Source organism: Anomaloglossus baeobatrachus, chromosome 10 (genome assembly GCF_048569485.1).
Source record: "Anomaloglossus baeobatrachus isolate aAnoBae1 chromosome 10, aAnoBae1.hap1, whole genome shotgun sequence".
NCBI lineage: Eukaryota > Metazoa > Chordata > Amphibia > Anura > Aromobatidae > Anomaloglossus > Anomaloglossus baeobatrachus.
In genome coordinates, this window is record NC_134362.1 from 176240964 (window position 1) to 176268303 (window position 27340).

At 43.5% G+C, this 27340-nt stretch overlaps 1 protein-coding gene across 1 annotated transcript in view; it reads left to right on the forward strand.

The window, feature by feature from the left end:
* The window catches only part of ADAMTS18 (ADAM metallopeptidase with thrombospondin type 1 motif 18), a 157924-nt gene that overhangs the window by 55879 nt on the left and 74705 nt on the right, over positions 1–27340 (forward strand). Inside the window, exons 4-6 of the mRNA XM_075326940.1 lie at positions 21824–22052; positions 22937–23127; positions 25220–25303. Of these exons, the coding sequence (XP_075183055.1) occupies positions 21824–22052; positions 22937–23127; positions 25220–25303 (504 nt within the window). The remainder of the gene's footprint in view (positions 1–21823; positions 22053–22936; positions 23128–25219; positions 25304–27340) is intronic.

A 27340-nucleotide genomic window follows, 5' to 3' on the forward strand; every position in this document is an offset into this window, starting at 1 on the left:
AAAAACGCAATGAAAAACGCAAATTGCAAATATAGCTGCGTTTTAGTGTGTTTCTTTGACTAAAAACGTAGCTATAAACGCAAGGGGTGGGTAGTAAAGTGACATGTACAGGAAGAGGATTCCTTCTGTTGGTAAACACAGATGTGTTAATCCTCCCGGTACCGCCACCGCTGCTTCCACCTCCCGCCCAGTGCCATGCAGCGCCATGTCCGCTCCCGTCCTGCACCATGGCCGGGTGGGAGATGGAAGCAGCTGTGAAATCAAATGTGAACAGTAGAAAAAAAAATCTCATACTCATCTGTCTGCAGACTCCCGGGACACATCCGCTCCCAGCTCCTCTCCCAGTACCGCCACCCCTGCTCTGGCTGTGTGCAGACTCCTGGGCACGTCCAATAGCTGCAGGACCTGTCACTGATCAGCTATGCGGTCACCTGATGCATCAGCTGATCGTATAAGTGCAGCGGTGAGGCCAGCTTTTTATTGCCTGGCCGGCTTAAACTATCAGTTGATGCCATCAGGAGACTTCATTAGATGATTACCGCCGGGTCCTTCATCGGACGGGAGTCAGCACAGAAGTGAGTATGTTTTTTTTTTTTGCACTGATGCATCAGCTAATTGTATAAACGGCGTTTATACAATCAGTTGATGTGTGATGTGATTCACGTCCTTGAACCTGACACATCATCTGATCGCTTTGCCTTCCAGCAAACCAATCAGATGATATTGGATCTGAATTGGACGGTGCGGGACCCATGACCCAGGATTACTGCGGAGGGGGGGAGGGGGTTCTTTATTTCAATAAAGATGGAGTCACTAATTGTGTTATGTGTTATTTCTAATAAAAATATTTTTCTGTGTGTTGTGTTTTTTTTAATCTTTACTAGAAATTCATGTTGGCCATGTCTAATATTGGCGTGACACCATGAATTTCGGGCTTAGGGCCAGCTGATAATACACAGCTAGCCCTAACCCCATTATTACCCAGCGAGCCACCCGGCATCAGGACAGCTGGAAGAGTTGGATACAGTGCCAGAAGATGGCGCTTCTATGAAAGTGCCATTTTATGGGGCGGCTGCGGACTGCAATTCGCAGCGGGGGTGCCCAGAAAGCTTGGGCACCCTGCACTGCGGATTCCAATCCCCAGTTGCCTAGTTGCACCTGGCTAGACTCAAAAATTGGGCAAAGCCCATGTCATTTTTTTAAAAAATTATTTCATGAAATTTATGAAATAATTAAAAAAAAAAAGAGCTTCCCTATATTTTTGGTTCCCAGCCGGGTACAAATAGGCAGCTGGGGGTTGGGGGCAGCCCGTACCTTCCTGCTGTACCTGGCTAGCATACAAAAATATGGTGACGCCCACGTCATTTTTTTGGGGGCCATAAACTCCTGCATACAGTCCTGGATGGAGGATGCTGATCCTTGTAGTTCTGCAGCTGCTGTCTGCTCTCCTTCATACACTAGTAGATGGAGTATGCTGAGCCTTGTAGTTCTGTTCCCCCTGCCTCCCCCTCCAGCATACAGTCCTGGATGGAGCATGCTGAGCCTTGTAGTTCTGCAGCTGTCTGCTCTCCTGCATACACTAGTGGAGAATGAAGAACATATTGAAGAAGGAAATGACATTATATGATTGGTTCACCTTTCTTATTATAAGATTATTGTCACGGTTCCAATGTGCGGAGCATCGTGTGCTCTGTTATGTTCTCCCGCATAGCCAGTTCTTGTCTGTTCCATAGTGCAGAGCGTTTTGCAGGTTTAGATGCTCTGCTGTTTGTCTTGAGTTCCTGTGGGCGGGTTATTTCTCAGTACTGGGTCCTTTGCTGGTGCCGGGAGGGGCTTTCCCAGATGCTCCTTGTTCCAGGTGATTGCTCTGCTTCATTAGGAAGCATGCTCACCCGGAACGTCGCCAGTCGTATATACAGGTTCTGCAGTAAGTGCTCTTGGTTCCCGTTTGTGTACAGTTATCTGATGTTGGTTTCTCAATCCTAAACTGTAGTTGACTCTGCTCTGCCCGCCCCCCTGACTTTGTCGTTACTTCTTGGCTTCTGTTCTGACCTCAGACCTTCTCCTGACCACGTCTCCTCCTGCTCCCTGTATCCGATATGTACTCTCTTAGTATTCTGACCCTTGGTCTGTATCTTGATCTAGTCTCTGTCTGCTCCCTGTGTCCTGTCGTGTCCTCCTGGTTCCTGACCCTAGCTTGTTTGACTACCTCTCCGTTGACACTGCACGCTAATAGTATCTAGCGCCACCTAGTGACTAGCATCACAATACAGCATCGACCATCACATTTAAACTGTATATTTTTGTTTTTGAGATTAAGAAATCCTTCAGTGTGATAAATATTCCATAATAAAATACACCTGGAAGGGTGCAAACACTTTTACACAGAACACTAAAACAACTCACAGATTGTGATTGCCTAAAAGTGCTTCGAAAAATGTATTTATACACGGTCATCTTGACAGATGTTCTAGCTTTTCTAAAATCTGTTTGTCACACGGTATTTTTGATATTTAATCAACCAATATTTTTTGACTTTTTTTTCAATCTTTCCTCTCTTGATTGACAAGTCTTTGAACATACAAACGTCTTTCTCCAGGTGCGTTGTGCTGCCAGTCTTCACAAATAACCCCATTAAAATGTATTTAAGACATCTGAGCGCATTTTGCCAGATGTTGAGAACAAAAATTTTAATTTCTTTTTGTTCTGCTTCAGAACTTGACGATTGATTGTGAACAGAGTTTTCATTTATGATGCAGAAGAAAAAAAACGTAATTTTTTGAATGTTTCTTTACTTATTTAGTTACAATACTGTGGCACCCTGTGCCTGGATTGCCAGAAATAATAGCTTCATGTGTATTTCAATATGTATAACATGTATTGTCAGTTTTAATGAGATTTGGTTTTCTATGTGTTCACTACATACAAACATTTGCCCACACTCCCTTACTGGGGCTGTTCATTTGAGCTGATAACAAAGCTTCTGTGTGAGCCCTAAAAGGAGAAAGGAGAGGAGCTTAGGTGGGAGGTAAATTCAGAGAGTGGTCGTTGAAGTTGGTGTGAGGAGTGTAATTTGGAGACGGTTCTGTCCTGAGATAATCTTGAAACCTCTGGAGAGGCCAGCTGCAAATTGGCAGGGTATCAGTCCCTAGGCCACCTGGACTTTCAAGGTCAGTGGCAAACTGATAGACTGCTATAAGCCTTTTCATAAGGAGCAGTGAAGTTGCCCAGGAGCTCAGTGGCATGATTGAATCTGGAAACTTCTAGAAGAAACAGTGAGTTTTCCCTCAGGATTCAAGTCACCTGCTCGCTGGTAGGGATCAAAGATCCAGAGTTTTCTTGTCTTGAAAATCACAGATTACCACCATCATTGTGAATTCTGTAAGAAATGTTCTGGAATGTTCTGCAGAGCTCCAGTAAAAGGTAAAAGCTCCCTGTCCTGTCTCTGACTGAATAATTCTCTGCTGTGTCATCCCTACCTCAACATCCCCTGTAACCAGCCCTAGTTGGGGAGCGAGAGGACAACCCTCTGGCACTGCGCAACTTGCGTCACAAACTCTTTATTTATTTATTTTATTATTTTTCTCTCCTTTTTAATAGTATTTTTAACCCTCATCACAAATGCCTGTTGTTGCCAGGACGGCCACATCGTCACTCACCATCGTCACTCGGACCTACCACCATGATATCAGAGGTCTACACAAGAGGTGGCACAATACCATATTTAGCATTGATAACTTTGTTCTCCATGAGAGGGATTGCTCCAGGATTTTGTCAGCCTTTGCATGGCAAAGTTATGGTTCAAACCTTATACCTCAATCTCTTTCTCCCGATCAATATCTGGCTCAGCGCATAGCTGCGGAACACATCTAGGGTGGTGAGGGAAGCCAGGGACCAACAGTAGGTTTGGTCAGGGGTCATCATCTCCCACTTTCCTAGACACAGGGTTTCCCTTCTCTGTCGCTGTTCGCTTGGTATTTCCCCGTACCTAGCGTGACAACTAGAGATGAAAAAAATTTTTTTTAAGATCCTGGTCCAGTGTCCAGGTTGTATTCTGTGACCTCTGCTTGGAAGCCTTGAGGATGACCTCCTATCTGTTGGTGTAGATGGCTTCTCTTTTGATTAGCCAGCCTGGTACAATGTCATGTGTGCAACATGTCGCAACAATGACATTGCACCAGGTTGACTAATTAAAACAAGAGCTGGAATTTCATCAGGTAGTAGGCGGCTCTCAGGGATCTAGTCTAGTGGCCACAGAATACTGACTTGGCTACAGGACCAGGTTCTGTGTATCAATTCACTCATCTCAACTAGTCATTAGTCAAATGTCTGAAGAATTCATAGTGGAAGCCACCAGGGTGGCCAGCACTTGATCTGGTAGGTAGTTAGAATAGCATGCGTTATTTTTCTGTGATAACATTTTCAACCATTCGAACAACATTATCAATTCAACAAGCTGTGAGTCCAAAAGAACCGGTGGACTAGGCACTAAAATATGTAAGTTCCCGAAACATAAAGTAGGAGACAACCTTAACTGAAGTTAATTTTGGAGCAAATCACTTGTCCTTAAGGTCTATTTCTTAACGAATGATTGACAAATAAGACAAGTCCTTCTTGATGTCCTGTGTATACAATGATGACACATAGTCCCAGTTAGTATTTTTGCATCCGGGGTCAAGATTTAAGTTACCGCCATAGCCCTAATTATTTTGGCAATTAATGAGTGCATTGTATACTTTCTCTGCCAAATAACACAGGGACTGTTGCTCAAACTTCACTTAGAAAAGGAAGAAAGGTCGGCACCTACCAGTTGGCTTAACACAGTCCTTTATTTCAGCTGTAAAATTGGATCAATAGGAAGGGGGATGTGGGGTGGTAAATGGATGACAGCAGCCGTTTTGCAAGAGCACTCGCGCTTCAACAGGTCCTGACATCACATGCTCAAACATCCACTTCCTTTTGGAGGACCCATGGAAATCGGAGTCCGACCCAGAGAAAACACCATCATACTAAGTATATGTCTCCTTTTATATAGTATCTCACTTTATTTTTGATGCATTGAATAACTTTACTGTTTGCATTGCCCTTACGATAATCCTACCTCTTTTGTGAAGCTTACAAGAGGACTTCAGTCCTGCTTCGGTTGTGCTCTGTGAATTTCAATTCAATTATTTATCTTCCAGTCAGCCAGTGATGAATGTATCAGAGAGGTTATTTCCTTGTTGTGCTTTTGTACTTTTTTTAGCATTTAGTCAATGGCATTGCTATACATATGCTGGCATTCGGCCCTTTAAAGAGCACTCGGTTCTTTCAAACATGCACAATGGGGCAGAAAATGAGTCTTGTAAAAACACCATCTCATCAGGATCAGTAATTGTACAGATAAATGGTAAATTCAGTGTAGTTAACTTGTCAAAACAGCTCTTTCATGGTCCCGTATCAAACACACTTTCCTTTGTTTAGGGTCAGTGTTGTCACCGTGCCCCAACCCGTTTGTACGGAATTGACCATTTTACCACCTTGTTCTGTAACTTGAGTCTCGAATGTCTCCTGTTATGCCCGGCCAACCTGTATCTCTGTGTAAAAAGAGCAGGATAAGGTAGGACTGAAGAGGGGGAAGGTTACCAGTGAAACGGAGACATTTTGAGGAAGGACGTAGTGAATGTTGTTTCAACTTGTCTAAGGTAATTTAAAGTCCAGGTGGCGTCAGGTTCATTCACGTGCCTTGATCTTCGTTTCACCTGACTTTCACTCAAAAATAGAATTTTCCTGTTCTTCCACTTAGGAGGTTGCCTGATATAACCAGGACACTTCATTAATAAAAGGTTGTGTAGGTTTTACAAATGAGCCAATCAATTATTTATGAATTTGCGGAACCTGTTGAATTTGACCAATTTGTTATTTACCCCTTTGATGGCTGGCACCTTTTTACACATTGTAAAAGTTTGCATCTGCTAGAGAAGGATCACAAGACTTTCACCATTACCAAAAGGCCTTCCTCATAATTTCTTGAAGCTACCACATAGCATAGCACAGACAATCAGGAAAAACTATTGTAGCCTGTATAAAATTTGAGGCAGGGAATGCAGCAGCCACTTTGTAGTCAATCTGGATAGTGAGAGGATATTACAGCTTACAGCTCCTCCAAAAATATACAGAAGAAACTGTACAGGCAGCGTGTGACAGCATAGTAGTGAAGAACTATAATCATTCTTCTACCCATAGGCATGTATGTTGATGTTTCCCCCCTTCTTTTATGTTTTTTTTTATATTGACTCTGTTCACACTACCGAGGCATCTTCCATCCTTGAAGAACCATATCTAGCATGCGAGATCAGTTGTCAAAACATTTCCCGGTGGTGATGTACTGTATCTTTCAGACATCTTTGTTGACTGTTGGATTCCAACATGGCCGACCATTCCCTTGGAAGATGACCGTCTACCCAAAGTCATTGAGTTCAGAGACCTTTTTTTTAATGTGTTGGGACATTTTCTCAGAACGTCTTTACTAGATTAAAACATGGTATGGGGAATTTATACAATGGTTTCTTTTTTGTTTTTAGAGATACAAAAATTCTGAAAAATGTTGACGATATCGTCATACCATAAATCAAGTAAAATCCGGGTAAAAATTGTCAATTGGCTGAATTTTACGAAGTCATATTATCATTACACTGTTGAAACGTCTGCCGTTCATCTGCACCAAAATGAGATTTTGTGTTTTGCTGGGACCCTGATGGAACCGGAATAAAGTACACATTACGGATGTGTGACAAGTGACGTTTTGTTGCTTAAATTGAAAAATCAGCAAATTTGTAATTGGACATCAACAAAAACTTGTTGAAACTTTGATTATGAAAACCCTGAGCCCATTTAGAGTGAAATACTCAAGTGCTTCTCTCTGAATGTTGAGAGTGACAGGACACATTGATGATACATCCTTAAGCAAATACTTATCGAGACCTTGGAGATGACACATGGTGTAAGGTTACAGCTTGATTTTATGCCAAATACTTGAGAGTTGTAAAGTGACAAATCCATAGAAAGTGGAATTTATGTTCAAAGAGAAAATCGGTAGACTTTTTTTTCTAATGTAAATTAGTAGATTGATAGATAAATATTTACAGTTATATAGAAATTAGAAAAAACAGGTAGATCAATAAATGATAGACAGTTGTGAGATAGATATTAAGAAGAGTAGATGATAAATAGACATATATAAACAGAAAAACAGATATAAAGAAAGATACGAGTATATTGAAAAATACCCTGGATTCATGAAGATAGATATATTAGAAGATACCCTGTTTTCCCGAAGATAGATATATTAGAAGATACCGTATTTCCAAAAGATAGATATATTAGAAGATACTCTGTTTTCACAAAGATAATATATACTGGAAGATACCCTGTTTCCCGAAGATTAATATATTAGAAGATACCCTGTTTTCCCGAAGATAGATATATTGGAAGATACCCTGTTTCCCCGAAGATAGATATATTAGAAGATACCCTGTTGTCCCAAAGATAGCTACTGTATATTAGAAGATACCCTGTTTTCCCGAAGATAGATATATTGGAAGATACCCTGTTTTCCCGAAGAGAGATATATTAGAAGATACCCTGTTGTCCCAAAGATAGCTACTGTATATTAGAAGATACCCTGTTTCCCCGAAAATAAATATATTGGAAGATACCCTGTTTTCCCAAACATTGATATATTGGAAGATACCATGTTTTCCCGAAGATAGATATATTGGAAGATACCCTGTTGTCCCAAAGATAGATATACTGGAAGATACCCTGTTTTCCCGAAAATTTATATATTGGAAGATACCCTGTTTCCCAAAGATAGATATATTAGAAGATACCCTATTTTCCTGAAGATAGATGTATTAGAAGATACCCTGTTTTCTCGAAGATAGATATATTAGAAGATACCCTGTTGTCCCAAAGATAGCTACTGTATATTAGAAGATACCCTGTTTTCCCGAAGATAGATATACTGGAAGATACCCTGTTTTCCTGAAAATTTATATATTGGAAGATACCCTGTTTACCAAAGATAGATATATTAGAAGATATCCTATTTTCCTGAAGATAGATGTATTAGAAGATACCCTGTTTTCTCGAAGATAGATATATTAGAAGATACCCTGTTGTCCCAAAGATAGCTACTGTATATTAGAAGATACCCTGTTTCCCCGAAAATAAATATATTGGAAGATACCCTGTTTTCCCAAACATTGATATATTGGAAGATACCATGTTTTCCCGAAGATAGATATATTAAAAGATACCCTGTTGTCCCAAAGATAGATATACTGGAAGATACCCTGTTTTCCCGAAAATTTATATATTGGAAGATACCCTGTTTCCCAAAGATAGATATATTAGAAGATACCCTATTTTCCTGAAGATAGATGTATTAGAAGATACCCTGTTTTCTCGAAGATAGATATATTAGAAGATACCCTGTTGTCCCAAAGATAGCTACTGTATATTAGAAGATACCCTGTTTTCCCGAAGATAGATATACTGGAAGATACCCTGTTTTCCTGAATATTTATATATTGGAAGATACCCTGTTTCCCAAAGATAGATATATTAGAAGATACCCTATTTTCCTGAAGATAGATGTATTAGAAGATACCCTGTTTTCTCGAAGATAGATATATTAGAAGATACCCTGTTGTCCCAAAGATAGCTACTGTATATTAGAAGATACCCTGTTTTCCCGAAGATAGATATACTGGAAGATACCCTGTTTTCCTGAAAATTTATATATTGGAAGATACCCTGTTTACCAAAGATAGATATATTAGAAGATATCCTATTTTCCTGAAGATAGATGTATTAGAAGATACCCTGTTTTCTCGAAGATAGATATATTAGAAGATACCCTGTTGTCCCAAAGATAGCTACTGTATATTAGAAGATACCCTGTTTTCCCGAAAATGTATATATTGGAAGATACCCTGTTTCCCAAAGATAGATATATTAGAAGATACCCTATTTTCCTGAAGATAGATGTATTAGAAGATACCCTGTTTTCTCGAAGATAGATATATTAGAAGATACTCTGTTTTCACAAAGATAATATATACTGGAAGATACCCTGTTTCCCGAAGATTAATATATTAGAAGATACCCTGTTTTCCCGAAGATAGATATATTGGAAGATACCCTGTTTCCCCGAAGATAGATATATTAGAAGATACCCTGTTGTCCCAAAGATAGCTACTGTATATTAGAAGATACCCTGTTTTCCCGAAGATAGATATATTGGAAGATACCCTGTTTTCCCGAAGAGAGATATATTAGAAGATACCCTGTTTTCCCGAAGATAGGTATATTAGAAGATACCCTGTTGTCCCAAAGATAGCTACTGTATATTAGAAGATACCCTGTTTCCCCGAAAATAAATATATTGGAAGATACCCTGTTTTCCCGAACATTGATATATTGGAAGATACCATGTTTTCCCGAAGATAGATATATTGGAAGATACCCTGTTGTCCCAAAGATAGATATACTGGAAGATACCCTGTTTTCCCGAAAATTTATATATTGGAAGATACCCTGTTTCCCAAAGATAGATATATTAGAAGATACCCTATTTTCCTGAAGATAGATGTATTAGAAGATACCCTGTTTTCTCGAAGATAGATATATTAGAAGATACCCTGTTGTCCCAAAGATAGCTACTGTATATTAGAAGATACCCTGTTTTCCCGAAGATAGATATACTGGAAGATACCCTGTTTTCCTGAATATTTATATATTGGAAGATACCCTGTTTACCAAAGATAGATATATTAGAAGATACCCTATTTTCCTGAAGATAGATGTATTAGAAGATACCCTGTTTTCTCGAAGATAGATATATTAGAAGATACTCTGTTTTCACAAAGATAATATATACTGGAAGATACCCTGTTTCCCGAAGATTAATATATTAGAAGATACCCTGTTTTCCCGAAGATAGATATATTGGAAGATACCCTGTTTCCCCGAAGATAGATATATTAGAAGATACCCTGTTGTCCCAAAGATAGCTACTGTATATTAGAAGATACCCTGTTTTCCCGAAGATAGATATATTGGAAGATACCCTGTTTTCCCGAAGAGAGATATATTAGAAGATACCCTGTTTTCCCGAAGATAGGTATATTAGAAGATACCCTGTTGTCCCAAAGATAGCTACTGTATATTAGAAGATACCCTGTTTCCCCGAAAATAAATATATTGGAAGATACCCTGTTTTCCCGAACATTGATATATTGGAAGATACCCTGTTTTCCCGAAGATAGATATATTAAAAGATACCCTGTTGTCCCAAAGATAGATATACTGGAAGATACCCTGTTTTCCCGAAAATTTATATATTGGAAGATACCCTGTTTCCCAAAGATAGATATATTAGAAGATACCCTATTTTCCTGAAGATAGATGTATTAGAAGATACCCTGTTTCCCGAAGATTAATATATTAGAAGATACCCTGTTTTCCCGAAGATAGATATATTGGAAGATACCCTGTTTCCCCGAAGATAGATATATTAGAAGATACCCTGTTGTCCCAAAGATAGCTACTGTATATTAGAAGATACCCTGTTTTCCCGAAGATAGATATATTGGAAGATACCCTGTTTTCCCGAAGAGAGATATATTAGAAGATACCCTGTTTTCCCGAAGATAGGTATATTAGAAGATACCCTGTTGTCCCAAAGATAGCTACTGTATATTAGAAGATACCCTGTTTCCCCGAAAATAAATATATTGGAAGATACCCTGTTTTCCCGAACATTGATATATTGGAAGATACCATGTTTTCCCGAAGATAGATATATTGGAAGATACCCTGTTTTCCCGAAGATAGATATATTAAAAGATACCCTGTTGTCCCAAAGATAGATATACTGGAAGATACCCTGTTTTCCCGAAAATTTATATATTGGAAGATACCCTGTTTTCCCGAAGATAGATATACTGGAAGATACCCTGTTTTCCTGAATATTTATATATTGGAAGATACCCTGTTTACCAAAGATAGATATATTAGAAGATATCCTATTTTCCTGAAGATAGATGTATTAGAAGATACCCTGTTTTCTCGAAGATAGATATATTAGAAGATACCTTGTCCCAAAGATAGCTACTGTATATTAGAAGATACCCAGTTTTCCCGAACATTTATATATTGGAAGATACCCTGTTTACCAAAGATAGATATATTAGAAGATATCCTATTTTCCTGAAGATAGATGTATTAGAAGATACCCTGTTTTCCCGAAGATAGATATATTGGAAGATACCTGTTACGGAGGGCTGTCTGATAATAAAACCTAAAGGAGTAACAGACAGGGTCCACCGTGCAAAGACTCTGCTGCAGACTATGGCAGAGTGCAATACCTCTGTTAAACTCACAGAGGAATATAATTAGAAAATAAAGCAATTCCTCCCTTACTTGGAGGGTGTGTGGAATGGTCTCTGTTAATAATCACAGAGACAAAGGCAGTGAGTGTGAAATGGCACCTACCTAGGTCCGTTCCTCTAGTGGTGCCAGGAGACGGACAGCAGCGTAGGCCGCACAAAGCTCCTACCTGCGTTCGCTCCACTAGTGTGCGAGGACACGAACCACTAGATATGGCACCTGCCTAGGTCCGCTCTTCTAGTGGTGCAAAATAGACAAACAGCAGCGTAAGCCGCACAAAGCTCCTACCTGCGTTCGCTCCACCAGTGTGCGAGGACATGAACCACTAGATATGGCACCTGCCTAGGTCCGCTCTTCTAGTAGTGCAAAAGAGATGGACAGCAGCATAAGCCGCACAAAGCTCCTACCTCTGTTTGCTCCCCTAGTGTGCGAGGATACGAACAACTGCCAGACGCAGTATAAGGAACGTTACCCTAGCGGCAACGTCCACCTACGAGTAGAATCACAAGGCCCAGCCAGACTATGTGCCTTAGGCACCTGCCTGTGTCCGCTCCCCTAAGAGGTAAGGATACGGACTGCAGCCGAAGCTGTAAGGTATAAGAACGCTACCCTGCCAGTAGCGCTCACCTAGCATAGACAGAGAGATGCCTAGAGGAACGTGCACAGAGCGTCTACTCTCATGCATGAACCAAGAGGGCTGAGCGCCGTGCGGCGTGCGTCAGGGTCTTATATAGACTCTGTGCCTCATCCAAGATGAAGGACACCAGAGCCAATCCGCTGCCAGAACGACAGGAATGACGTCACGCTGGCCTATCACCGAGCAAAGCGTCACAAGCACATGACCAGCGACCAATCGGCATAGAAGGTGTCAGAGACATGTGACCTCGTGTCAGCGATGATGTCATCCGCACATGTGCAATGGCTCCAAGATAGGACTTAGTCTCCAGCGCTTGCACATGTGCAGTAGCAAGAAATCTGGACATAGACTCCAGTGCCACAGCAACCGTAACAGTACCTCCCCCTCAAGGGCCCCCCTCCCGGCGACGCAGGTAATCGGCAACTAAGTCGGGAGCATGGACAGCCTCCTCAGGCTCCCAAGAGCGATGTTCCGGGCCGTAGCCCTCCCAATCTATCAAGAAGAACCTGCGCTCTCTAACCATCTTAGAACCAACTATGGCTCGTACCTCATAGCTAGAGCGAGAGGAATCAGAGGCAGGAGAGTGCACGTCACGAGCGTGAGGTAAAATAGCCGGCTTTAGCAGTGAGACATGGAATTTGTCATGGATCCTAAGATGGACGGGTAACTTCAATTAGTAGACTACAGGATTTACCTGTCGAAGAACCTCATAAGGACCCAGGAAGCGAGGAGCAAATTTGACAGAGCTCACTCTAAGGGGCACTTTGCACACTGCGACATCGCAGGTGCGATGTCGGTGGGGTCAAATTGAAAGTGACGCACATCCGGCATCGCATGCGACATCGCAGTGTGTAAAGCCTGGATGATACGATTAACGAGCGCAAAAGCGTCGTAATCGTATCATCGGTACAGCGTCGGCGTAATCCATAATTACGCTGACGCAATGGTCCGATGTTGTTCCTCGCTCCTGCGGCAGCACACATCGCTGTGTGTGAAGTCGCAGGAGCGAGGAACATCTCCTACCGGCCTCACTGCGGCTTCCGTAGGATATGCGGAAGGAAGGAGGTGGGCAGGATGTTTACATCCTGCTCATCTCCGCCCCTCCGCTCTGATTGGCCGCCTACCGTGTGACGTCGCAGTGACGCCGCACGACCCGCCCCCTTAACAAGGAGGCGGGTCGCCGGCCACAGGGACGTCGCACGGCAGGTGAGTGTGTGTGTGAAGCTGGCGTAGCGATAACTTTCGCTACGCCAGCTATCACCACATATCGCTGCTGCGACGGGGGCGGGCACTATCGCACTCGGCATCGCAGCATCGGCCTGCGATGTCGTAGTGTGCAAAGCCCGCCTAAGTCTCACGTGTTTTGCAGAGAGCTACACAAAGTCCCCCGGAGAAAAGACAGGAGCCAGGCGACGAAACCGTCTTCATATGGTCCTTAGCTGCTTGGATCGACTCTTGAATCCGATCCCAAACCTCTCTGGCATTAGTTGCCCAGTCGGCCACAAGAGGAGGAGGTGCAGCAGCGGGAAACGGTACCGGTACCATAGGGTGTTGCCCATTATTGAGTACGAACGGTGTCTGCCCAGTGGCCTCAGCCAGCGAATTGTTAAAGGCAAATTCTGCCCAGGGTAGGAGGGAGGACCAGTTATCGTGGTTCTCAGCAACAAAGTGTCGAAGGTATATAATCATGGATTGATTGGTACGCTCCACCAAACCATTGGTCTCCGGATGGTATGCTGAAGAGAGATTCAACTCAATTTGCAGAAGGCTACAAAGATCTCGCCAGAAACGGGAAGCAAATTGCGGGCCTCTATCACAAATGATACGATCTGGCATACCGTGAAGCCTAAAGACATGCTTGAGGAATAGTTTGGCTAGTACCCTGGAAGATGGGATTCTCGATAACGGTACGAGACGAACGAGTAGCAGGAACCGACATATCTCTTGACGTGGCTGGCTAAGTGTGGCCACCAATACCACCTCTCCAGTAACTCTCGTGTCCGCCTAATACCAAAATGCCCACCCACCTTTGAGGTGTGGGCCCACGACAGTATATCATTCTGTCGATCAGGCGGAACAAAGGTCTTGCCCGGTGGGATTTGGTCTAACGTCACAGGGGAGAGCGTATGAAAAACCCTGGAGGGAAGGATAAGACGAGGTTCGTCAAGCTCTTCCTGGGTAGAAACCATAGAGCGAGACAGGGTGTCTGCCTTGTTATTCTTACTCCCAGACAGATAGTTGATGGAGAAGTGAAAGCGGGAGAAAAACAAAGGACCAGCGGGCTTGGCGAGGATTCAGACGCTGAGCGGTTTGTAAGTACGTCAGATTCTTATGGTCTGTATAGACCTGGAAAGGATGTTTCGCTCCTTCCAGCAAGTGACGCCACTCCTCCACGGCTAATCTCAGGGCGAGCAGTTCCCTATCCCCAATGGTATAGTTTCTCTCTGCTGGTGAAAAGGTTTTAGCAAAGAAGAAACACGGCCTTTTTCTACCTGCACCGTTCTTTTGATACAAGACCGCACCAGCACCCACTGAAGAGGCATCAGCCTCCAAGAGGAAGGGCTTATTCTCATCGGGTCTTTGAAGAACGGGAGCAGTTGAAAAGTGTCTTTTTACTGCCTCAAAAGCCTGAGATGTCTCAGTAGATCAGACTTTGGGATTAGCACCTTTCTTAGTCAAGGCCACCAAAGGGGCCACCAAAGTAGAGAAATGGGGTATGAACTGCCTGTAATAATTTATGAATCCTAAGAAGCGTTGCACCGCCTTCAAGAAATGAGGTTCGGACCATTCCAGGACAGCAGAGAGCTTCGCAGGATCCATAGCCAGACCCTCTTGTGAGATAATGTAGCCCAAAAAAGGCAAGAATGACTGCTCGAATACAGATTTTTCGAGTTTAGCAAACAACGAGTACTCCCTTAAACGGGAAAGGACACGAACGACATCCTGACGATGAGTCTGCAGATCAGGAGAAAAAATCAGGATGTCGTCCAGATACACCAATACAGAGGATAACAGTAAATCCCTGAACACATCGTTTACGAAGTCCTGAAATACTGCGGGTGCATTACATAAACCAAAAGGCATGACGAGGTATTCATAGTGACCGTCTCGGGTGTTAAAAGCGGTCTTCCATTCGTCACCCTCTCGAATTCGTACCAAGTTATACGCACCCCGCAGATCCAACTTCGTAAAAACTTGAGCTCCCCTCAGTCTGTCAAAGAGCTCCGAAATTAAAGGTAACGGGTATTTGTTCTTTATTGTGATTGCATTGAAACCCCTGTAATCTATGCAGGGACACAAATCACCCTCTTTCTTCCGAACAAAGAAAAACCCAGCTCCCGCGGGAGAGACAGACTTCCGAATGAACCCCTTCTCTAAACTCTCTCTTATATAGGTCGACATGGCCTCCGACTCAGGTATTGACAGGGGGTAAACCCTGCCCTTAGGTGGAACCGAACCTGGGATAAGGTCTATGGCACAGTCATACGGCCTATGGGGTGGAAGAACCTCAGCACCCTGTTTGGAGAACACGTCAGCGAAATCCAAATAGGGTGTAGGTATGGGAGAGAGATTAGTTGATGCAACCGCAACGACCATAGGTGGTAAGGGAAGACATCGGGACTGACATTTCGAACCCCAACTAATAATGCTGTAGGACTCCCAGTCAATGTGAGGAGCATGAGTCCGAAGCCATGGGAGACCCAGAAGGACGTCGTCTATACCCTCAGGCAAAACAAGAAAAGAAATCTCCTCTATGTGACCCTGAGACAGAGAAAGGCGCAAGGGAACTGTCCTCAATGTAATGGAGTCAGACAACATAGTTCCATTAACAACACGGACAGGAATAGGTGCCTCTAACATGAAAGAGGGAATATTGTGTCTCTTTACAAATCCTGAGGACACAAAAGTCCCGTCAGCTCCGGAATCCACAAAAGCCATAATAGGCCATGTATTCTCAGAGAATGAGAGCTGACCTGGGATACTACACTTAGAGGGTGCAGAAGACGTCTCTAGTAACCCCCCTCTAATGGTTACTAGGCCTGGGAGTTTCCCTGACGGCTAGGACACTTGTTGGCATAGTGCCCAGCCTGACGACATACGTAACATATAGGAGGACCAGACTTGCGTAGTCTGGAGGACGTATGACCTAACGCCATAGGAGTGGGAGATGTTTCAGATGCTGAGGAAGATGGTAGTGGACCCTCAGCAACTGGAATAGCCCGATGCTTAGGGCGTGAGGAAGAGACCTCGAGTCTACGTTCCCTATGGCGTACGTCGATCCTCGTTGCTACTGTGATCAAGTCTTCCAGAGAAGCAGGGACCTCACGAGTAGCAAGAGCATCCTTAACATAGCCTGCCAACCCTCTCCAGAAGATAGGAATCAACACCTTCTCTGGCCAATCTAGTTCTGCCACCAGAGTTCTAAAAGCAATGGCATAAGAACTAGTGGATAACGAACCCTGAGATAGATCTAACAGTCTCAGGGCCGCATCATGGGTAACCTGCGGATCCATGAATACTGCCTTAAGAGCATCAAGAAAGTCTTGATGTCTCAGAGTAACCACATCAGAGCGCTCCCATAGGGGAGTCGCCCATTCTAAGGCTTTGTCCTGAAGTAAGGAGATGATAAAGCCTACTCTGGATCTCTCTGTAGAGAAGCGAGAAGAGTTGACCTCTAGGTGTATCTGACACTGACTAATGAAACCATGACATGATCTGGCATCGCCAGAATATCTGTTTGGCAGAGCAAGTCGAGGATCATGTGCAGATGTCACCATGGTCTGAGGTTTATCCTCTATACTCTTGAGCCGTGACTCAAGTACTTGTATGTAATGGTGTAACTGCTGATATTCTGCCATAACTGCCAGACCCTTGGCTGAGCTCAGTCCTAATCTTACGGGGGGCTGTCTGATAATAAAACCTAAAGGAGTAACAGACAGTCAGGGTCCACCGTGCAAAGACTCTGCTGCAGACTATGGCAGAGTGCAATACCTCTGTTAAACTCACAGAGGAATATAATTAGAAAATAAAGCAATTCCTCCCTTACTTGGAGGGTGTGTGGAATGGTCTCTGTTAATAATCACAGAGACAAAGGCAGTGAGTGTGAAATGGCACCTACCTAGGTCCGTTCCTCTAGTGGTGCCAGGAGACGGACAGCAGCGTAAGCCGCACAAAGCTCCTACCTGCGTTCGCTCCACTAGTGTGCGAGGACACGAACCACTAGATATGGCACCTGCCTAGGTCCGCTCTTCTAGTGGTGCAAAAGAGACGAACAGCAGCGTAAGCCGCACAAAGCTCCCACCTGCGTTCGCTCCACTAGTGTGCGAGGACATGAACCACTAGATATGGCACCTGCCTAGGTCCGCTCTTCTAGTAGTGCAAAAGAGACGGACAGCAGCATAAGCCGCACAAAGCTCCTACCTCTGTTCGCTCCCCTAGTGTGCGAGGATACGAACAACTGCCAGACGCAGTATAAGGAACGTTACACTAGCGGCAACGTCCACCTACGAGTAGAATCACAAGGCCCAGCCAGACCATGTGCCTCAGGCACCTGCCTATGTCCGCTCCCCTAAGAGGTAAGGATACGGACTGCAGCCGAAGCTGTAAGGTATAAGAACGCTACCCTGCCGGTAGCGCTCACCTAGCATAGACAGAGAGATGCCTAGAGGAACGTGCACAGAGCATCTACTCTCATGCATGAACCAAGAGGACTGAGCGCTGTGCGGCGTGCGTCAGGGTCTTATATAGACTCTGTGCCTCATCCAAGACGGAGGACACCAGAGCCAATCCGCTGCCAGAACGACAGGAATGACGTCACGCTGGCCTATCACCGAGCAAAGCGTCACAAGCACATGACCAGCGACCAATCGGCATAGAAGGTGTCAGAGACATGTGACCACGTGTCACAAGCACATGACCAGCAGCCAATCGGCATAGAAGGTGTCAGAGACATGTGACCTCGTGTCAGCGATGATGTCACCCGCACATGTGCAATGGCTCCAAGATAGGACTTAGTCTCTAGCGCTTGCACATGTGCAGTAGCAAGAAATCTGGACATAGTCTCCAGTGCTCGCACATGTGCAGTAGCAAGAAATCTGGACATAGACTCCAGTGCCACAGCAACCGTAACAATACCCTGTTTCCCCGAAGATAGATATATTAAAAGATACCCTGTTGTCCCAAAGATAGCTACTGTATATTAGAAGATACCCTGTTTCCCCAAAAATAGATATATTAGAAGATACCCTGTTTTCCCAAAGATAGATATATTAGAAGATATCCTGTTTTCCCGAAGATGGATATATTAGAAGATACCCTGTTTTCCCGAAGATAGATACAGTCATATGAAAAAGTTTGGGCACCCCTATTAATGTTAACCTTTTTTTCTTTATAACAATTTGGGTTTTTGCAGCAGCTATTTCAGTTTCATATATCTAATAACTGATGGACTGAGTAATATTTCTGGATTGAAATGAGGTTTATTGTACTAACAGAAAATGTGCAATCCGCATTTAAACAAAATTTGACCAGTGCAAAAGTATGGGCACCTCAACATAAAAGTTACATTAATATTTTGTAGAGCCTCCTTTTGCAAAAATAACAGCCTCTGTTCGCTTCCTTTAGCTTTCAATGAGTTTCTGGATCCTGGATGAAGGTAGATTTGACCATTCCTGTTTACAAAACAATTCCAGTTCAGTTAAGTTTGATGGTCGCCGAGCATGGACAGCACGCTTCAAATCATCCCACAGATTTTCAATGATATTCAGGTCTGGGGACTGGGATGGCCATTCCAGAACATAGCAATTGTTCCTCTGCATGAATGCCTGAGTAGATTTGGAGCGGTGTTTTGGATCACTGTCTTGCTGAAATATCCATCCCCTGCGTAATTTCAACTTCGTCACTGATTCTTGCACATTATTGTTAAGAATCTGCTGATACTGAGTTGAATCCATGCGACCCTCAACTTTAGCAAGATTCCCGGTGCCGGCATTGGCCACACAGCCCCAAAGCATGATGGAACCTCCACCAAATTTTACTGTGGGTAGCAAGTGCATTTCTTGGAATGCCGTGTTTTTTTGCCTCCATGCATACCGCCTTTTTGTATGACCAAACAACTCAATCTTTGTTTCATCAGTCCACTGGACCTTTTTCCAAAATGTAACTGGCTTGTCCAAATGTGCTTTTGCATACCTCAGGCGACTCTGTTTGTGGTGTGCTTGCAGAAACGGCTTCTTTCGCATCACTCTGCCAAATTCGTGAAATAATTAAAAAAAAAAGGGCTTCCCTATATTTTTGGTTCCCAACCGGGTACAAATAGGCAGCTGGGGGTTGGGGGCAGCCCGTAGCTGCCTGCTGTACCTGGCTAGCATACAAAAATATGGTGAAGCCCATGTAATTTTTTTTGGGGGCAAAAAACTCCTGCATAGAGTCATGGATGGAGTATGATGAGCCTTGTAGTTCTGCAGCTGCGGTCTGCTGTCTGTCTGTATAGAGGAGAGGAGACAGCAGCTGCAGAACTACAAGGCTCAGCATCCTCCATCCAGGACTGTATGCTGGAGGGAGAGGCAAGAGGAGCAGAACTGCAAGGCTCAGCATACAGCAGCTTCAGAACTACAAGGCTCAGCATACTATATCCAGGACTGTATGCTGGAGGGAGAGACAGGGGGAGCAGAAGTACAAGGCTCAGCATGCTCCATTCACTAGTGTATGCAGAAGAGCAGACAGCAGCTGCAGAACTACAAGGCTCAGCATACTCCATCCAGGACTGTATGCATGAGTTTTTTGCCTACCAATAAAATGACGTGGGCTTCGCCATATTTTTGTATGCTAGCCAGGTACAGCAGGCAGGTACGGCTGCCCCCAGCTGCCTATTTGTACCCGGCTGGGAACTAAAAATATAGGGAAGCCCTTTTTTTAATTGCTTCATGAATTTCATGAAATAATTAGAAAAAAAAAAAACGACATGGGCTTCGCCCCATTTTTGTGTCCAATCAGGTACAACTAGGCAGCTGGGGATTGGAATCTGCAGCACAGGTTGGCCCGAGGTTTCTGGGGCCCCTCTGCTGCGAATTGCAGTCCGCAGCCGCCCCAGAAAATCGCGCTTTCATAGAAGCGCCATCATTTGGCGCTGTATCCAACTCTTCCAGCTGCCCTGGTGACGGGTGGCTCGCTGGGTAATAATGGGTTAATACTAGCTTTGTTTGACTAGCTAGTATTAAGCCAGAGATTCTTAATGTCAGGCAAGTTTGACCCGGCCATTAAGAATCTCCAATAAAGGGTTAAAAAAAAGACACCACACAGAGAAAAAATACTTTAATAGAAATAAATACACAGACACACTTAGAGACTCCATGTTTATTACTCCCTCTCACCCCTCCTCGATTCTGGTCTTTTGTCTTCTTTCTCCTTCAACCCATGAAGCTCTGCTACATCAGACAGCACTGCATGGGAGGTAGACGCTGCTGCTCCCGTGCAGTCTAATCACTCAGTGAGTGAGCAGAGGCTGCGGGTTGTAAGCGGTGATGTCACCGCTGCCGCCGTTGAAATAGTAATCTGTCATGCGGGTTACTATAGCAACCTTGATCTCCGATCACGTGATTCACGGTGCCGCTATTCACCGGCTGTGGCATCCAGTCCTTGCATTTGGGCTGACTCTATAAAGAGCGCCAACATGCAGGGATGGGGAGTCAACCATGTGCCAGAGCATCTCGGCGGTACATGGAGATGCTGAAACGAGCACCGCGTACCGGCGAGATGCCGACATGCAGGGGCGGGGAGTCGACCATGTGCCAGAGCATCTCGCCGGTACACGGAGATGATCAAATGAGCACCGCGTACCGGAGAGATGCACTGACAGGATCTAGCATGACGTCTAGCCATGTGACCAGTCTGTAGCCAATGAGATAATAGACACGTGACTGGTCACATGTTATGATGACGTCACGGAAGGTCCTATCATCAGTGCTGGTTACCGGGAGGGCGCAGCGATGATCGGAAGGAAAAGCGGCGGGAGACAGAGTGCAGGACACATCGCGGGGACCTGTAATTATAATGGCAATGTTTATTAACTAGATGTGTATATGTATAATGTGTTTTTATGTGTTTGTGTTTGTCTGCCATTGTTTTCAATGGGGTTCGAAGGTGTTCGTCGAATGTTCGTCGAACGTTTGCCGAACGGAGCCGCCGTTCGATGAACCGAACCGAACTCGAACGGTAGGTGGTTGGCTCATCCCAACTTACCAGACCCGAAACAATTACAATTGGTAAGTGCTGATAGTGGATGGACTCTCACATAGAGATCTACATTACTGTCAGGTCCCTTGACGTTCCTGCTGCATTCTGCAATGGCTCTCACAAACAGATCAGGTACCAGTATCGCTGCACGAATCCGCAAATCTCAGGAGGATGCAGCAATGTAAGTTCAAAGATAAAAAGCTAAAAGGTGTGAATATAGCTTGATGTTGGACCTAAAACACCTGAAGCAGAGCACATTAAGGGTTTGTACACTGAGGAAGGAGTCTGACATGTAGAAAAGTTTCTTGTTTAGCCCACTGGAACCATAATATAATGGATAGATATATCTTTGTCTGTGGTCATACATAGCAAAGCTGCCATTACATAGAAGCTGGGAGATATTTTCACAAAATAGGGTGTACACATGTCATTTCTACAGCAAACAAAATGCATTTCATATCATTTTCACTTATTTGTCATTTAATGAACTGCGCTGATAAAATCTATTCTTTTCAGTCAGGTTTCTTAAGGACACGCTCAAGTGAATATTTTATATCACCGGTACCACAGCATCTCGCCAATAAACACAACTTTACCTCTCCTGAAGGACATCACCCACATGTACTATATAAACGATCCGCAGAAAGTAAAGTAAATCTTCACTCAGGAACGCCTTATTACAGCCGTACAAATGAGTCATATAGCAATAAACAAAAACAACATTTTTGTGGAAGGCGTAAAAACTGTAAGTTAAAAAAACAGCTATCTATCTAGAAAAATCTATCTATCTATCTATCTATCTATCTACCTATTAGACATCTATCTACTTAGAAAAATGAAGTTTTTTGGCAAAAATGTGCCAATTCTTGTGAGCCCATCAATTGCAAGAAGGTGACTTTTTTGATGGGACCCTATACTAGTGTTTTGCCTTTCCTGGAGTAATAGTCTATAAATATATTTATAGACTTTTAGTCCAGGAGAGGCAAGACACTAGTATAATGTCCCATCAAAGAAAGTTCACCTTGCTGTGGTTGATGGGCTCACAAGAATTGGCCAATTTTTGCCCAAAGAACCTTTATTTTTCTAAGTATATTTTATATACCATTATTGAAGTTTAATTTCATATATTCTATCTATCTATCTATCATCTATCTATTTACATATCTACTTATTAGCCATATGCTTAGAAAAATGAAGGTTCTTTGGCAAAAACTGTCAAATTTTTATAAGCCCATCCACCGCGACAAGGTGACCTTTTTTGATGGGACCCTATACTAGTATCCTGCCTCTCCTGGACTAAAAGTATATAAATATATTTATAGACTTTTAATCCAGGGAAGGCAGGATACCAGTATAGGTTCTCACCAACCCATCACCTTGTCGCGGTTGATGGGTTCACAAAAAGTGGCCAATTTACAGAACTTTCAGTTTTCTAAGTATATTTTACATAGGATTAATGCAGTTTAAATTGCATATATTCTATCTACCCATCTATCACTTCTATCACTCCTATCTATCTCTTCTATCTATCTATCTGAAACATGATGCATATATTCTCTATAGTGATATATATTTTAATGTAGGTTGTTACTGTATAAAACAAGGCTTAAAGACTATTTTACTTTCTAGATCTGAACAGAAGCCACAGCAAATTAAAACCAGATGACTATATTCATCCATCCAGATCTAAACGTTCTGCAGTAAAATCTCATCACAGTGGGAGTTTGGTTGTTGAAACCCTTGTAGTGGCTGATAAAAAAATGGTGGAGAAACATGGCAAGGAAGGAGTGACCACCTACATACTGACAGTGATGAATATGGTGAGAAAATCACATTTTATATTCCTTACTATACACCGTGTGCAGAATTATTAGGCAAGTTGTATTTTAGAGGATTTTTTTTCTTTATTGATCAACAACTATGTTCTCAATCAACCCAAAAGACTCATAAATATCAAAGCTTAATATTTTTGGAAGTTGGAGTGGGGTTTTTTTAGATTTGGCTATCTTAGGAGGATATCTGTTTGTGCAGATAACTATTACTGTGCAGAATTATTAGGCAACTTAATAAAAAACAAATATATTCTCATCTCACTTGTTTATTTTCACCAGGTAAACCAAGATAACTGCACAAAATGTAGAAATAAGCATTTCTGACATGCAAAAACAAAACCCCAAAAAATTAGTGACCAATATAGCCATATTTCTTTATGATGACACTCAGCAGCCGACCATCCATAGATTCTGTCATTGCTTGATCTGTTTACGATCCACATTGCGTGCAGCAGCCACCACAGCCTCCAGACACTTTTCCGAGAGGTGAACTGTTTTCCCTCCCTGTAGATCTTACATTTTATGAGGGACCACAGGTTCTCTATGGGGTTCAGATCAGGTGAACAAGGAGGCCATATCATTATTTTTTCATCTTTTAGACCTTTACTGGCCAGCCACGCTGTGGAGTAGTTGGATGCATGTGATGGAGTATTGTCCTGCATGAAAATCATGTTTTTCTTGAATGATACTGACTTCTTCCTGTACCACTGCTTGAAGAAGTTGTCTTCCAGACACTGGCTGTAGATCTGGGAGTTGAGCTTCACTCAATCCTCAACCCGAAAAGGTCCCACAAGTTCATCTTTGATGATACCAGCCCATACCAGTACCCCACCTCCACCTTGCTGGCGTCTGAGTCGGAGTGGAGCTCTCTGCCCTTTACTGATCCAGCCTCTGGCCCATCCCATCCATCTGGCCCATCAAGAGTCACTCTCATTTCATCAGTCCATAAAGCCTTTGAAACATCAGTCTTAAGATATTTCTTGGCCCAGTCTTGACATTTATCTCATGTTTCTTGGTCAGAGATGGTGGTTTTTCAGCCTTTGTTACCTTGGCCATGTCCCTCAGTATGGCACACCTTGTGCTTTTTGATGCTCCAGTAACGTTGCAGCTCTGAAATATGGCCAAACTGGTGGCAAATGGCATCTTGGCAGCTTCACACTTGATTTTCCTGAATTCATGGGCAGTTATTTTGCGCCTTTTGTACCCAACACGCTTCTTGCGACCCTGTTGGCTATTTGCCATGCAACGCTTGATTGTTCGGTGATCACACTTCAAAAGTTTGGCAATTTCAAGACTGCTGCATCCCTCTGCAAGACATCTCACAATTTTGGACTTTTCAGAGCCCGTCAAATCTCTCTTCTGACCCATTTTGCCAAAGGAAAGGAAGTTGCTTAATAATTAAGCACACCTTATATAGGGTGCTGATGACATTACACCGCACCCCTCCTCATTACAGAGATACACATCACCTGATTTATTTAATTGGTAGTTGGCTCTCAGCCTATACAGCTTGGAGTAGGACAACATGTATAAAAATTATCATGTGATCAAAATACTCATTTGCGTAATAATTCTGCACACAGTGTATTACCTGATCATTGTGTTTGCATTTCTAGTTTCCTCATATTCTTTTTCTCATTGATTTTTTTAGTCTACTATGTCTACTATACCTTTTAATAATTCTGCACTTACTGTACCAGAAATCACTTCTACGCCCACTGATTTCTTGGTAAAAGTGGTATACACATGTATTAATACCCAACAGCCAATCAGAGGTGGTAGAGATGCAGAGAGGAAGGAGGGAGCAGAAACCTAAACCAATCACAGGACAGGAGGCGTGTCTCAGACTTCTATAAGTGTTGTCTCTACTTTATTGAAACTGCTCTAAAAAAAGACCGAAGAGCAGATCTAGGGAAAATAAATAGTAAACAAACAAGCAACATCCATAGGCACCTCGTTTTCAGACTCATAGCAGACAATTAACAGCTTTGATTATTTAAATGTATTATTCTACAATATATAATGGTAGCGATTCATATAAAATATCCCAATAATTGTATATTTTCCTTTATCTGTTTAGGTATCTAGTCTATTTAAGGATGGGACCATTGGAAGTGACATTAATATCGTGGTTGTGAGTCTTCTACTTTTGGAAGAAGAACCAGTAAGTTTTTTTGGCTCGTGATCCGGATACAGTATATCATATCAACAAAATGTTTGACCGGAAACTGAGAGCACAAATAAAAGTGAGGTCTTAAACTCATGGTGTCATGCAAGTTGTCCTTTTGGCCAGGTCCCACTGCCACATTCCTTTCTTCCCTCTCTCCTTTTACTATGTCAGGGGTCACCTCAATGCAATGATTGTCAACTGAGAACCTCAAATGGGTTAATAGAAGGAGTAAAGGGGGCTTTACACGGTAGCGATATTGCTAGCAATTTGTAGCGATAGCGAGCGTGTAAGTACTCGCCCCCCTCGCGCATGCGATTGTTTGTGATCGCTGCCGTAGCGAAGCGAACATTATCGCTACGGCAGCGTCACACATACTTATCAGGTCGGCGGCGTCGCTGTGACTGCCGAACAATCCCTCCCTCAGCAGGTAAGGAGACGTTCCTCGCTCCTGCGGTGTCACACATAGCGATGTGTGCTGCCGCATGAGCGATGAACCACCTGGATAAACAACCCTTACCGATTTTTGAGTTTGGGACGACCTCTCCATGGTGAACGATTTTCACCATTTTTGAGGTCGCTTAAGGTCGCTGGTCAGTGTCACACGCTGCGATATCGTTAATGACGCCGGATGTGCGTCACTAACAACTTGACCCCGACGACAAAACATTAACAATATCGTAGCGTGTAAAGCCCCCTTAACAATTCGACAATTCATAGTAGTCATATCTATGGGTCATCCAATGCACTTTGTCGAGATGAAGGGCGGTTTATTTCTTAACTCTTTTCGAAGTGGTCACACTTCTTCCTCAGGAGAACCAAATGGTACTCCTGAGGAAGAAGTGAGACCACTTCGAAACACGTTGAGAAATAAACAGCCCTTCAGTTGGACAAAGTGTATTGGTCTGTCACCTCCCAGCAGTGCAATCTCCACCACACTGTTTTTTGGTTCTCCTGTATCGCTTCAAGCTTTAGGGCTCATGGTTATAGGCTCTGATCTTGTTGTATGCTACACAACTCAGCAAGGTACGAACACACTCTGCATATATTTGGATAAGACAGTATTTGCGCTGTTCTGTCTTATAGTTTCATCAAGACTGGCATGCTAAATATCCATCCTAATGAATTAGGACTTAAAGAGGACCTTTCACTGGATTTTTTAATTTTAAGCTGAGTACCTCCTCCAATTGGTGCTGCTCCACTGATTATGGAACAGTTTTTCTTTTTCTTATGCGCCCCTCCATTCCAAAGTTATGCCCCTCAGAATTAGAGATGAGCGAACCGGTCCCGGTTCGGCTCGCCGAACGGGGGTCCCGTTCGAGTTCGGTTAACGTTCGACGAACCGAACTCGAACGTATAGGCTATAATGGGAGGCAATCACAAACACATAAAAATGCATTAGAAATGTACACAAACAGTTAATAAACATTGCCATAACACTTACCGGTCCTCGCGATCCCTTCTGCACTCTGTCTCCTGCCGCTATTCCATACGATGATCGCTGAATCCTCCCGGTGACCTGCACTGCCAGCAGAGATGCAGGACCTATCGTGACGTCAAAATAGCCATGTGACCAGTCACGTGGCTATTATCTCATTGGCTACAGACTGGTCACATGACTATGACACGTCATGTAGGACCTGCGAGTGCATCTCTCCGGTACACGGTGCACATATGTGTATCGCCGTGTACCGGCGACATGCTCTAGCACACGGTCGACTCCCCGTTCCGTTAGGGACCGGCTGACACAGCCGGTCATTAACGGAGATCACCATTGCCATAGCAACGCAGTTAGCGGTGACGTCACCGCTAACCGCGGCTCCGAGAGCACCGTTGCTATGGTAACGCGTCTGTCAGCGTTACCGCTGTTACCGCTGACAGCCAGCACTGATCACTCACGGAGTGAAGGCTGCACGCTGCTTCCCGATTGTAGTGAGGATTGTACTGAGGATGAGGTTCCCCAGCCCATGATGGGCTGGGGAACCTCATCCTCACTACAATCGTCACTACTACTACACTAGAAAGAAAGAAGAC